The 13,232-nt window shown below is 40.8% G+C and overlaps 1 protein-coding gene across 1 annotated transcript; it reads right to left on the bottom strand.

Moving 5' to 3' along the window:
- Positions 1 to 2,307: 2,307 nt before the first annotated feature.
- On the bottom strand, positions 2,308 to 12,446 carry hnrnpub (heterogeneous nuclear ribonucleoprotein Ub). The gene is made up of 14 exons (XM_077587256.1): positions 11,640 to 12,446; positions 10,477 to 10,591; positions 8,499 to 8,578; positions 7,695 to 7,834; positions 7,515 to 7,614; positions 5,935 to 6,047; positions 5,543 to 5,806; positions 5,337 to 5,456; positions 5,128 to 5,256; positions 4,882 to 5,050; positions 3,491 to 3,769; positions 3,148 to 3,413; positions 2,926 to 3,066; positions 2,308 to 2,821 (listed from the first exon to the last, which is right to left on the bottom strand). Exons 1-14 carry the CDS (start codon positions 12,283 to 12,285, stop codon positions 2,771 to 2,773), a joined length of 2,613 nt encoding a protein of 870 aa, XP_077443382.1. The 5' UTR covers positions 12,286 to 12,446; the 3' UTR covers positions 2,308 to 2,770.
- Positions 12,447 to 13,232: the final 786 nt, after the last annotated feature.

The following is a 13,232-nucleotide window of genomic DNA, read 5'->3' as shown; positions in this document are numbered from 1 at the left end:
TGTAAATGTTCTTGAATTCCATTGACAATAGACATCCAATGCATTGGGAGTTGGGTGGCGCGCCCAATTGAAACAGATTAGACGTCTCTCGCTGTCAATGGTTGACAACAACTTCACTCTTTGACTGTGATTGACGACAAATCCATTTTGAGGGGCGAGAGTAATTCCAGTTAAAAAGGATTTAATCTCGATTGCCGTTAACCGAAGTGAATACGATAAATTGAGGTAAAAATAAAAAAGAAATTGTGGGTCTTACAGAATGAAAGTTTCTGAATAACAAGTTAAGTGGCTAGAAGATAAATAATTACATGTAGTTGCTTTTGGTGTTATTTCCTTTTTAACAGTCAGCTAGAAAGTTTACATTCGCCCATTTAAGATTTGTATTTGAAATTCCCATATTTACTTGCATATAAGACACCCTCACACATATGCCACACCCTTAAAATTGCCTTAAATCATTGAATTTTACAATTTCTCACGTATAAGCCACACCGATTCACAATTTTCACTTTCATATTCTAGTTTTAACAGGGGAGTATAAATGTGTTACTTTGAATGGAAAATCTTAAGAAAAATAATCGCACGTGGTATTTCTGAGATACTGTATGAATCAAAAGCACATTATTAGGGTCAGTATCATAAGGAATTAATTCATCCAGTAATGTTTGATTTCTTACCGCAAAACAGAAAATAACCAACAATAGTAGATGCTACTCTGCCGACATCTACTGGTGAAAAAGAGTACAACAAGTACACCAAGCTTCTGGTAACCTTCTATAGAACCACTGTGGAGAGCATCCTGGCATACTGCATCACAGTGTGGTACACTGGAAGCACGGCAGCAGACAAAAAGGCCATGCAGAAAGTGATTAACACTGCCCAGAAGATCGTCGGCTGCTCTCTGCCCTCACTGGAAGACATTGTCAGCCCTCGATACCTCAGCAGAGCCAGGAACATCATCGGGGACCCATACCACCCTGGTCACAATCTGTTCCAGCTGCTGTCCTCTGGCAGACGCTATAGGTCCCAGAAAGTACGGACAAATAGGCTCAAGGACAGTTTTTTTCCCCACATCCATCAGAACTCTAAACTTGCGGTAACACAACACACATTCCCTTTTGTGTAATAACTTCGGGGTGAGGTAATATGAAAAGACGTTTGGGCGGTGATCTGCCTCCTACTGGCTGACTGAAGGTAAGTGAAAGACAGTGAGAGGTAAGTGATCCGCTCGGGTTGGGTGATGCGATGTATCCATAACGGCAGAATGCCAAATTACGAGTCGGAAACTATCACTTATTTAGGTCTTTTGCCGAGAAAACGCACCTTATGGAGAAGCACTACCAATTTCGTCATACGCAGTTTCTGGGTGTGATGCCAATTAGGCTTTTTGTTGTTGATAATGACGACAGGGCCTATGTCCGATAATTGTTATTGTGCGCATTTAAATACGGCTTATATGCAAGAAAATGCGGCAAGCAGAGTAACAGACAATTTCAATAAACGTATTTAACTTTAATGGAGACAAAAAAAAAACTGGAAAAATACAAAGGGCAAGTAGTCGCGTGGTTGGTTTAATAATACAGGACCAATATACAACTTGGATTGGAACATAAACCAAACAAAAAAACTTTAGAGACCCACATTCGCCTATTTTCTAGATATGAAAAATAATACATTATAACACAGCAGTACTGAGGGAAATGTGCATTTAATCACAGCAGTAGTATATTTTTGGGAATATTTACATGCTAGTGTTTTAATCAACATCTTTGAGCAAGCAAAAAAAAAAAAAAAGGCAGATGTGGAACGAACCGAAGAAAATAAAACAACTGACTTGCTCATATGGATTCAAAATGCACGAACTGTGTAGCCCTTGTTTGCTGGTGTAGGATGAGCCACACGGTTAAGCTTACTTCAGTTAGTCTGATTTAATGTAAACATGCAAATATTTGCACAGCCAAGTTTCAAATTTAATTAAATAAGTTACATCTTGCTTTGAATTTCAAGTATTTTGTTTGTTCCTTTACTTCACTCATCTACCGTTGAAATGGCAAGCATACTTGCTAAGTGTTCAGGTTTGTTTAAGCGCGCTTTATCAAATGAGATCCTTAAAAAAAATGCAGCAAAAGCATGATAAAGACACACCCAGAACATTATGCATGTAAATGATTTTTCCCCAGAATAGTGCACATAATAGGAGTGATTGTTTCACCTAGTGAATCAACAAAAACTGCCAGAGTTTATCTCTCCAAATGGGCCATTCAAAGGTCTTTTACACCTTTGAACATAAGTCACAAGCCAGTCAAAAACAAGGAAAGTGTGTTTATTGGAAGTCTATCAAGTTGGATTACAGTTTCAGAGGGGGCACAATCGAAACTGGATTTAACTGCTGCTTTGTTTGCTTTACCAACAATATAATTGAAGCCACAATGAGTGAGAAATCTCTAACTACTCAAAACAAATATTTACAATGAAGCAAAACAACAACAAAAACATATCTGGAAAAAAAGGTTACTCATTTTCGATATTACAAACTTTTAAAAACATCCTTTAAAAGTGGTGCAAAACAAATGAAATATACAACAAAAGAACAAAAAAATATCCACACATCTCACGCTGTCTGGTGTGCCACTGGAGCGGAATGTGGACCATGTTGCTCGTCTTATTCTAAGAGCAGCCTCTATAAAAATTTCAGTTGATGGAAGAGGTGTGATGGTCCGTGGCTACAGTGGTTTTCAGTGTGGCCAACAGTCCTTTTGGTACAAGTGTCTTAGTAATAGCTTGGCTGATACTGCTGGGTCCATGGCTTCTGGTTCCAGAACTGCAAAAAACAGCCTTGTTTTAGACCAGTGAAACTTGACAAAAATAAGAATCTTTGGCTTTTTGCTAAAACAGCTTGGAAAGAAGGAGAAAAAAATCACTAACCCCTTGCTGCCAGCTCTGGTTGAAAGCCTGGGCCTTATCCATGCCGTTCCTATTCCTAAAACCGCGGTGGTGGTTCCTGTTATTGCCAAAATTGTTGTTCTTGTTGCCGTAGTTTCCTCGGCCACCACCTCTTTGTTGAAACTGAAAGGTAACCGTGTGAGGAAAAGGCTGTTATGAGCTTCCTTAAAACCAAGATCATTCGGCTTAAGGTCTTCTCCCCACCTGGTTGTGATGCCCTCTGTTTCCACCGCGATTCATGCCGCCACCTCTGTTCATGTTCCCTCGGTGCATTGGGCCACCTCTATTCATATGACCGCCTCGATGGCCCATGTTACCTCTCATCGGGCTTCCCCTGGGGGATCCGCCCATGCTGGGACCGTGACCGCCGCTGCGGTTGTAGTTGCCGCGGTTGTTGAAACCTCCTCTGTAGGCAGGAGGTTGCTGGTAGGCCCGAGGGGGGTGATTGAAGCCACCACGGGGGCTTGGACCTGCAAAAAAAAGGAAAAAAAAGTCAGCCTGAGAAATTTGACACAAACACTCCGTTTTTGTCTAAGACGTTATTCACCTCCTCTGAAATTGCCACGGTTCTGAAAGCCTCCACGGCCACCGCCTCCTCCTCTCTGTGATGGTCCACTGTTGCGGTTCTTGCCTCCGCGACCGCCCGGACGGGGCCCGCCGCTTCGCTTGGGTGTAATGCTTCCCTGGTTGGGCTTCTTCTCGGCAGGCAGGGCTGTCTTGCTTTCCTCTTTGTACGTTTCCAGTATTTTGGCAGCGTCATGTCTGGGCAACTCGGCAAAGAGCACCTCGTTGAAGCTCTCGCCCGCCACAGGGAACGAAAAAAAGCCTGTGACAGAGAACACAAAAAAATGTCTTAACACTCCTAATTACGGAGCAACAATTCAAGATGGAACACTAGAAATACTAGTTAAAGCACTGATACTAAATATGTGCCAGCTAGATTGTGGTATCATGATTAGAAACGATGCCGATTTTTAGGCGTTAAAGGCGATATTAATTACCAGTACAATTGGAAAAAAATAAAAATAAAATACAAGCCCTGAACTTCATAGAAATGTATTAAATCATACATACATCAAATATATGCACACATACATGTATATATATTAAAGAAATTAAATTCAAAATGATCTATTCTACCCTTATATTTAGAGTATTCCCTCGATTTTCGCAGTTTAACCGTTCCATAACCGCCCGCATTAAGTTAATATCCGCCAAGTAGGAACCATATTTATTTATACACCACAGCGAATATGTAACATTTAAAAATTTTAAAAACTATCCACACCATTATTATTCCTTCTGCCAATGTCTAAACCTCCCATACACTCCAATCAAATGTAATTGATGTACTGTACAATGTACATTATCCTTCCCAATGTATCATCCTACTGGTACTGCGCATCCATCCTATTGGTGCTGTCTGAGGCGTACACCGGTATGACCCTGGGTGTGCATTGCATTTGTACGGTTTTTAAATCGCTTAATACGGGGAACATTTAACCGAGGTATACAGGTATGCAAGAGAGAATCTTGAAACATGGATAGTGGTTGTTGTGAGACAGCCAATTGAATTGAATGATTTTATTGTCATCATATGAGATAGAATTTGAGCGATGAAATGAGACCCCAGTAGAAGGTAGCAAGGCATCTAAAGTGAGAATCAATTCATCCGCGACAAAATTTTAAAAAGAAAATAAAGGACAAGGAAATGCATTTATTTTTTGGGGGATTTTGTAACTTGGATCTTTTTTGTATCTTGAGTCACTCATTCGCATATAAAAAAAATTGTAATCTGAAAATGTCATACCTAGAGGCATTTGTAAGTAGAGGTTTGACTGTAAATGGAATTGCCACAGAGGAAATTTTAATGCGACTGTCAACAGCATTGTGAACTGCTTAAAGCAGTATAAAAAGGCTTTCATATTAGGACTTCACCTTTCATTTTGAGAAGGGCGTGTTCGGGGACTTCTTTGCCATCACACATGACCTTCTCCTGGACCCTTTTCTTGTACTCATCCTCCGAGGGAAGTACTACCACAGCTTTGCGCTGGAAACCAGCAAACAAACACATCTTCCTCTTCTGGCCGGGGGCAGACAAGTTAGTCTGGAAGAATATCAAGGTTAATATTTCAATTTGCCATGAAATGCTAGTGATAGAACTGTAACATTTCAAAGACTTACATGATCCAAAATGTAGTTTCTTTTCTTTCGGGCAGCAATCTCAATGAACTTTCCCAAGAAAAGAGGTGCACGCTGGGATATGGCAAGTAGTTTGTTGTACTCCTTTGGTTGCCGATTCGGAGTGTTGATCTGCACAAGAGGAACATTAGGCAAAGAAGGAGACAATCAAAACCAAACCATACTAAATCTATGATTGTATGACAACTGACCATCATCTTTTCCACAATTGTATCACTTCCCAGGATGTAGTATTTCCCAGGATTGTCCTGGACATGGTTCTTTACCCATGTAGTCTTGCCTGAACCTGGCAGGCCTACCATCACTATGATCTACAATAAACGAGAGATGAGTGAAGAGGTAAAAATACACAGCAATGTGAATTAGGTCTTCCTAATAATGGCATTCCACAGCCTACCTCACAGTCAGCCTTAGTTTGCGGCCCAAGAGGCCCGCGGACCCGTTCTTCCAAGGGGATCTGCTGAATGAAGGTGAACTCTGTAGGCGCAGGGAAGTATGGGGTCTCCATTTGACCAAAGTTGAACTCCACAGCGCAGTTGTGGCATAGGACATGAGGGAAAAGAGCCTCGCCGTTCAGCTCGTCTTTGCTGATACGGAACGCTTCTGCTGGCTCCCCACCATTCTTTGCAAAGGATAAAACGATTTCGTCCCCGTCGAAGTCCTGAACAATGAATTAATGTCATTTTAGTGCCAAGACAGTGTGTAAAATACAATGACATCATAACCCATTATTACTAAAGGTTTGATTTAATAACAAATTACTATACGCAGAAAAATAAAAAGTCTTACAGCAAGGCAACAGATGACATCATTCTCATCGAAGGTTTCACCAAAGTCCTCCAATATAGCATTTGTTGTCTTTTTCCCCTTGCCAGAGTATGCATATGAATGGATGCCGTCACCTAATGGGACATACAAGACACTTTAGTTCCAGGGTTTAAGAGTACCATAGTTTCCAGAGTGTAAGTCACACTTTTTTCATAGTTTGGCTGGAACTACGACTTGAACTCAAATGCAACTTATGTCTTTTATTTTCTTAACTCTGACCGCCAACAGCTTGTCATGCTGTGTTTTTTAGGTTATCCAAAAATACTGTCAATGTTTCATTAGCATGTGCACTTTCTGTCTGTTGTTCCCTATTTTACTATGAATGTGTGTTTGTTCTTAGCTACTAATAAATTTAAAAAAAAAACGCTCCTCCCCAAAAATGCAAATATACTCCAGTGCAACTGTTTTTTTAAACCCCCCTTTCATTGTGCATTGTTTGGGTGGTGCGACTTATACTTGAGCCTGTAACTTACAATTCGAAAAATACGGTGATTACAATGATTTTAACGTTTTGAGGGCTGTTTTCTCTAAGGTAGCGAATTAATATCACAAACTTACATTTGGGTTTGTGTACAAGAATTCAGTTTGTGACATTTTTAAAAATTTGCATGTGTTAAACAGTGGTGGCAATGCAGCCTGGCGAGTATGGCAAAGGGAAAAAAGCCTCTCAACGAGTACAATACAGATGTTTTTTTTTTTTCTTTAAATATCAATTTGGCTAAACTGTAAATTAAACACTAACAAAGATGAGTACACACTTTTGCAAAATACAAAAAATGCCACGTCGCGGATCGACTATCGCCGATTCACGACATCCCAGCTTGGATCCACCAAATACAGTTTATAGTGTATAAACAGTAACACAAACATGAAATGGGGAAATAGCATGTCACAATTGGAGAGGATTTCACTGGCCACAGGGGGGTAGTAGTGTCTACCTTCGGGAGTTAAATAATAGTACAGGGAGGGTTTTATAAGTCCAAATAATATTAAATAGACACCATAAAAACACTGTCCCTACATCTTGGTTATTCAACTATTGCGGCAGGTCTTGGAACCTATTAACCCCGATAAATTAGGTATTACTTCATTTCTTTGTTTTGACGCTTCTTAATGAAGGCAATACAACTATGGAACTCAAATTGCACTAGTTCCTGGTGTATTGAGTTCAGGGAAAAACAAAAGAGAAGGCCCATTTCCGCATTTTAAGGGACACCGTAGACACATGAGAAGTAATCACAAAGTTAAGAGGCTTAAAGATGACATGTGCACAGGCGGGGTAAAGACACTGAGCTCAGCGAAAGTGACAAGTAAAACTTAAGGAATTGATTTGCACTAGATGTCTAAAAATAACCTTCAATATACCATTATCAGTATGAGCAATTGGAAATATCATCAAATAGGTGTCAGCTGAACTATATATCTAGCAAATACAAGAATACTATACACTCGCCTCATGCAGGTAAAAAACTTAAATATTTGGCACATAATACAAGTCTGACAACAAACACTACAGTCTAAGATAGCTTGAGGGAACCCACCTAGCAGTAGAGATGACGAAGTTAGCGACCAGCCAACCTGCACATCATGGATTACCATGTTCTTACTGGAGATGTGCTTGACTGGAATCTTTTCTGTGATCTGTTGGGCATTCGAAAATGGTTTTAAAATATGTTTGAGAAAGACTAAAATGGAAGAATACAATCTCACATTCACAGTACCTTCATTTCAAAGCAGACTTTGCCATTTTTCACACCGTATGTGGCCTTGCCCCCTGACCATAGGTAAGCAAAACTCTCCATTGTGAGCGACGAGGCACTGAAGCGGTCGCGCGACACCTTAAAGTGTAGGTCGCAGTTGTCTATGGGCATAGCAGGTATTAATAAATGGATTTGTTTAAACATTAAATGATTTGTGATCAATGATTCGTTTTCATGCTAAATCAGTCTTCTCTGTACCCCAGGAAGTTCTTATAGCCATCAAAACAATCAATATTTATCTAATTATTTTTTTTTCAAGCCATTTGAACTGTCATGTAGACAGTCACACACATTGAATAAATGACAAATAGAACGCATGATGAAATAGTTTTTTTTTTAATGTAATGCAGCCTAATTTTTCTAAACTGCTTACAATAATTACACAGTAGTGATATAGCAAATTTACGACCAATTATTCAGTAACATGAGGTGCTATCTGTTGTCCTAAACTTGCCGAAAACCGAAGGCACATATCAAATGACTATGGACAACATAGACATACAGTTAAAACTAGCACCGTTTTATGATGTCATTACTGAAACTAATTGTAAGGTGAATGCTCTCAACAAAAAGACAGGAAATAGATGGACAATTCAACTGGCAAATTTGTCTTGGACTACTTGTTCCAACAGTAACAGGGTTCTAATTAAATGTCGGTGTGGATTTTCAGTGGTATAGCTTTCTACAGCATCGAACAACTTTAAGTGTATCACGACAAAATAATCCTAAGAGTGCTGTAACACAATATGGAAATAGATGACTTACAGTTGTCCAGGCAGACTTTGGTATCATCAAACTCTTCATCTTCTTCCTCCAAGGGGGGCACGGGTGACTTAAATGTAGCCCTGGAGGAAAAGAAGACCATAAACATTCAATTGGATGATGAAAATTGATCAGGATGTACGGGCACCACTTGCTGGAAAGAAGTGGGGAGAAAAGGATGTTACACTGGCAAGCCACCAGACCGCCACAGTGGGCAGTTGTGTATATTGTGCTCCTGGACAGACACTTACCTTGTAGCATCCAGTGAAATCTAAATGCAAGACAAACACAACAGCACTTTCGCAAGCCTTACAAATAAACCGATAGATGTGAGAACTTAGGAGTCAAAGTCTAATTTAAATGACTCTGTGTAATGTTGTGTTGCATTCTGTTGGACAAAGCTGTCAAAACATGGTCAGTGATACAGTGGAACCTCCAAAGTCTAATTAATGGCTCAGATTTGAAATATTGCGAATTTTCTGCCTCAATTAGGCACTGTGATGTCACGTACAGTGAGCATCAAATGGTTAAGACATTTTGCATGACAAAAAATAAGAATAGTTATAACTTTTTAAAAGTAAGTTAACAGTACCTTTCATAATTGAAAAAGGAAGAAAGTAATGTACTAATTTATTCACAGAAGTTTGAAATTTCAATTCTGAAAGATAAAAGACGTGACAGCTATGATTATTATCGATAAACTGATCATTTTTAAATAGCGATAATTTTTTGTCAGATCGCCCAGGCCCACTTATGACACTAAATGAAGAGTATACATGTCTTCAAAACTTTGCATCAGACAAGCTTCCTGAAATGCTTGGCATACTGTTCATTAGCAATTGTGAATGTTTAAAAGAAAGTTAAAGTTTTTATGATGGGCGAGTTTCAACATCAAACAAATGAAACCCCTTTTATTACATCTACAGAATAACTTTTGAAGTTTATGAATTTGGAGGTTCCCCTGTAATTGAATAGAAAGTATGTGTGACCTAGCATGGGCTACAGTAAATTAACAAATCTGTAGCAGGCCCCTGAATTTTTGGAGATTACTAAAAAAAGAAACATGTTCATCCAATCTTGGGCAAAACGAGTGTCACGGCCTAAGTAGACTGTTAGCTAAATCCATTCATATGAGTGGGAATGCAAATGGAGAGAAATTTGACTTTATAACAGTATTTTTTAATACTTATGGATGTCCATCATAGAATAATAATGTGATAATTACCTATGACTAAAACTCAACCTGATTTTGTGCCACCTGATGGCACAAAAGTTAACGCAATGAGAAAACTAATCAAGAAATGTTTACACACCATGCATGATATCACCAGCACGGGGGAAAATGGAAAAATTAAACCTGGTCGCACATCATCCACACTTGCACCATATCTCACACACGCGTGATACACTAGACAGAAACACAGAAATATCAACATCATACAAAGAGTGTGTGTGTGGGGGGATAGGGATAAAGAAAATTATTTATAATTGCGAGGCAAACGATGGACGGTCAAGAACGAGTTCATCCGTGGACGTTCAGACTTTTACGTTATGTCAACCCTACTCCCACATTTCTCAGCTGCTACCACCCCAACCTAGCCCCCTCCTCCACTAAATAGACTGTTCATATCGGCTATGGTCCTCTGGGTTCTATGAGGGAAGCCTTGAATCACGGTGAGGACACAACTGGCTACGTGAAACAATAAGTGTTGTGAGGAGCAGTTTTAAAGCTGACTTTACAGATCACTCCTGCTACAGAATTGTAGTGCATCCTAAAACAATGTGTAAAATATAATGGTAAGGGTTTCTGAGCAGTAAGGGATGGCCTCAGTAGATGTGAGAATGTGGTTATTTCTTTAAAATGATTATTGAAAGACTAGCTATGTATATGTGCATCGGCACTTAAAGCCAATACATGTCAACAAAGCTATGATGGCACTTCAGGGATGCCGAAGGCCATTTTGCTCTGTCCCATCCTTACCAGCTGTATTTGTTCTCTTCAATAAATTCAAAGTAGCCCCTTCCATGTTCCTCCCGGCGTCTCTTAACACCCTTCTTATTCTTCTTATCAGCATTCGTGTCTTTGTCCGCATCCCCTTTGAAAATAGAACAAAGATATAGAATGAGGTGCTCCTTTGTGAGAGGTCGGACTGGCAGTGGGGTTCTGCCCCACAAAGCCCGTTCAGTCAATTACATGTTGTCGACCATCATTAGCTAGAAGTGGAAACACCTCATATTACACAAGTACAATGATAAAAATACAGTGGCAATGACCAGAGTCTAATTACAATGCAAGCTGGTCAATATGCACATTAAAGAGCAATGGTTGTGGGACTGGGGAGAACAATTTGGTGCATTAATTTGAGAACAACCCCTGCAGATGGTATACAAAATGGGGACAAGTACATTGTACTTTAGGGGTAATGCACCATGCAAGGAAATGTGAGCCTACTAACTGCACTGACACCCCTCCCCCAAATGCTAAAACAGGATTAAAATGGCTGTCTAGAGCTGTAAAACGTCCATTTAAACGCGTTACTTCAACGATGTTTACCACGCGATGTCTAAAGGAACTTTATATAACTTCCTTACCTTATAATGTTAGCTAGTTAAACAGGCGGCCATTTTTAAACAAATTCCGCGGGCAGTTTATTTACCAAAGAGGGCACCCGTTACACCCCATTCATACATGAAACCACGAAAGCTACTGTTAAACTCATCCAACTTTTCATTTATTAATAAATGATATGCTTTTAAGTTTGCAACACAGACCTCTAAAACCAATGAAATGGTGAACTAATGAGCGGTTCATTAGAGGTTCACCAAACAAAAGAAAATGTCGCTAGCTAGCTAACGAGGAAGGCAATTCAATGAATTAGCAAACACGTTATCAACAGCTAATCACTTAAATGCGACGATGGGACGTTAAAGGGAGCAAATAACAGCAAGATTGGGTCAGACGTGAGTTTTAACACGTTAAAACCATGTTTATACTCGCACACGTGCACCACTTCGAAGCTAACACTTAGCCTAATCAGGTCACGCCGTTTGACTCAACATGGACGCTCTGAAATGCTGCGTTCAATTACAACCAGGTTAAAACAGATAGAAACAATCTCCACGAGACCCATTGAGGTAACTCACCCTCCTCGGCTGCCTGGTCATCTGCATCGTCGTCGTCTTCATCTATTTTCTCCATGTCATCCACGTCTGGTTTGAGCATTGGGTCGATCTCATCATCGTCGTCGTCGTCGTCCTCCTCCTCCTCGCCGTCTCCCATTTCTTCGTCCTCGGCGACGACGACGGTGGGAGCGGCGGCAACTGTAGGAACAACGACGTCGCCGCTGGCTCCCTTGTGTTCCTCCTCGGCTTCCTGCTCGTTGGCTTCCATGCTTTCTTCTCCCGGAGCAGCTCCCATGCTTTCTTCTACCGGAGCAGCTCCCATACTTTCTTCTCCCGGAGCAGCTCCCATGCTTTCTTCTCCCGGAGTAGCTCCCATTTCTTCTTCGACCATGCACTCAGTCTCGGCGGCTTGTTCAGAAGCCTCACCCCCGGCGGCCTGTTCAATCGGCTCATCCTCGGTGGCCTGTTCGAAACCCTCATCCTCATCGGCCTGTTCAAGAGCCTCATCCTCGGCGGCCTCTTGCTCCTCGGCCAGGGCCTCCTCTTCCAAGGCGGCTTGCAGGCGCTCCATCAGTTGGGCCTTCAGGCCCTTGTCGGAGAGGCCACGCTTTTTCAGCTCGTCCTTCAACTCGTTGACTTTCAGCTTACTGACGTTGATCGAACTCATTGTAAAGGATTTCAGTGGCGCAAACGTATTGCACTCGAATTATGGAAATAAATAAACGATATGCCTTTGTTGGACTCGATTGATGCGAAACTGCGCCAAAATGCGGGGCGACTTGAGCTGCGCTTTGCTAGTGTGGAGTGTGGGCGGAGTGACGTCATTACCGTAACGCAACAAGCGCGGCGCAACTTCATTTTAAATTGCGAAAGGCCATCTGGCGCTCGGCTTTCAAAAAAGCAAACCACCTACAGGTCATCAATAAATTATTACTACAATACAAACAAAGAACCATTACCGAATCAATCACTCACCATCCACCTTATTTGAATTGAATTGAAAGCTTATATTGTCATTATACAAGTAGATTTAAAGCTTCACCATTAAGTGCACAAATAAATAATCAATAACAATAATAATAAATAAATAGTCACATAAACGTACCATTGGCATGATCAATTGAGGTTTAGGAGAGCCGTGTGAAATAATCAATCTTCTGATCACTGTCACTGACCATTTAACAATATTTTTTGTTAATAAATTAATTATCTGCTCTTTTCCTATGAATCTGGTGTGTTATTAAATTATGCCACTGATCCATGACCAGCCTGCAGGCTCATCTGCAACTTCAAAAATGTATTTGAAAAGTATTGTCATTCCTTTTCTGAACTGCCTATCCTAACAAGGATCGCAGGGGGTGCTGGAGCCCATCCTAGCCAACTACGGGCACCAGGCGGGGGACACCCTGAATTGGTGGCCAGCCAATCACAGGCCACAAGGAGACAGAAAACCATACACGCTCACACCATACCTAGGGGAATTTAGATTATTTAACCCGCCTACTCTGGATGTTTTGGGAACGTGGGAGGAAAGCGGAGTACCCAGAGAAAACCTACATGCAAACTACACACAGGATCGACCTTGGATCGAACCCATGACCCTAGAACTATGAG

Source organism: Stigmatopora argus, chromosome 19, assembly GCF_051989625.1.
Source record: "Stigmatopora argus isolate UIUO_Sarg chromosome 19, RoL_Sarg_1.0, whole genome shotgun sequence".
In the NCBI taxonomy this organism is placed as follows: domain Eukaryota; kingdom Metazoa; phylum Chordata; class Actinopteri; order Syngnathiformes; family Syngnathidae; genus Stigmatopora; species Stigmatopora argus.
Note: the sequence above shows the minus strand (reverse complement) of the source record. Positions and strands in the feature narration are given on the sequence as shown.

Excerpts from the sequence above, each read along its gene's own strand:
- hnrnpub (XM_077587256.1), bottom strand. The coding sequence starts at position 12,285 with ATGAGTTCGATCAACGTCAGTAAGCTGAAAGTCAACGAGTTGAAGGAC. Across the intron at positions 10,592-11,639 it reads TGACCAGGCAGCCGAGGAGG|GGGATGCGGACAAAGACACG; the intron begins GTGAGTTACCTC and ends CTATTTTCAAAG. Across the intron at positions 7,835-8,498 it reads CAAAGTCTGCCTGGACAACT|ACAACTGCGACCTACACTTT; the intron begins GTAAGTCATCTA and ends CTATGCCCATAG.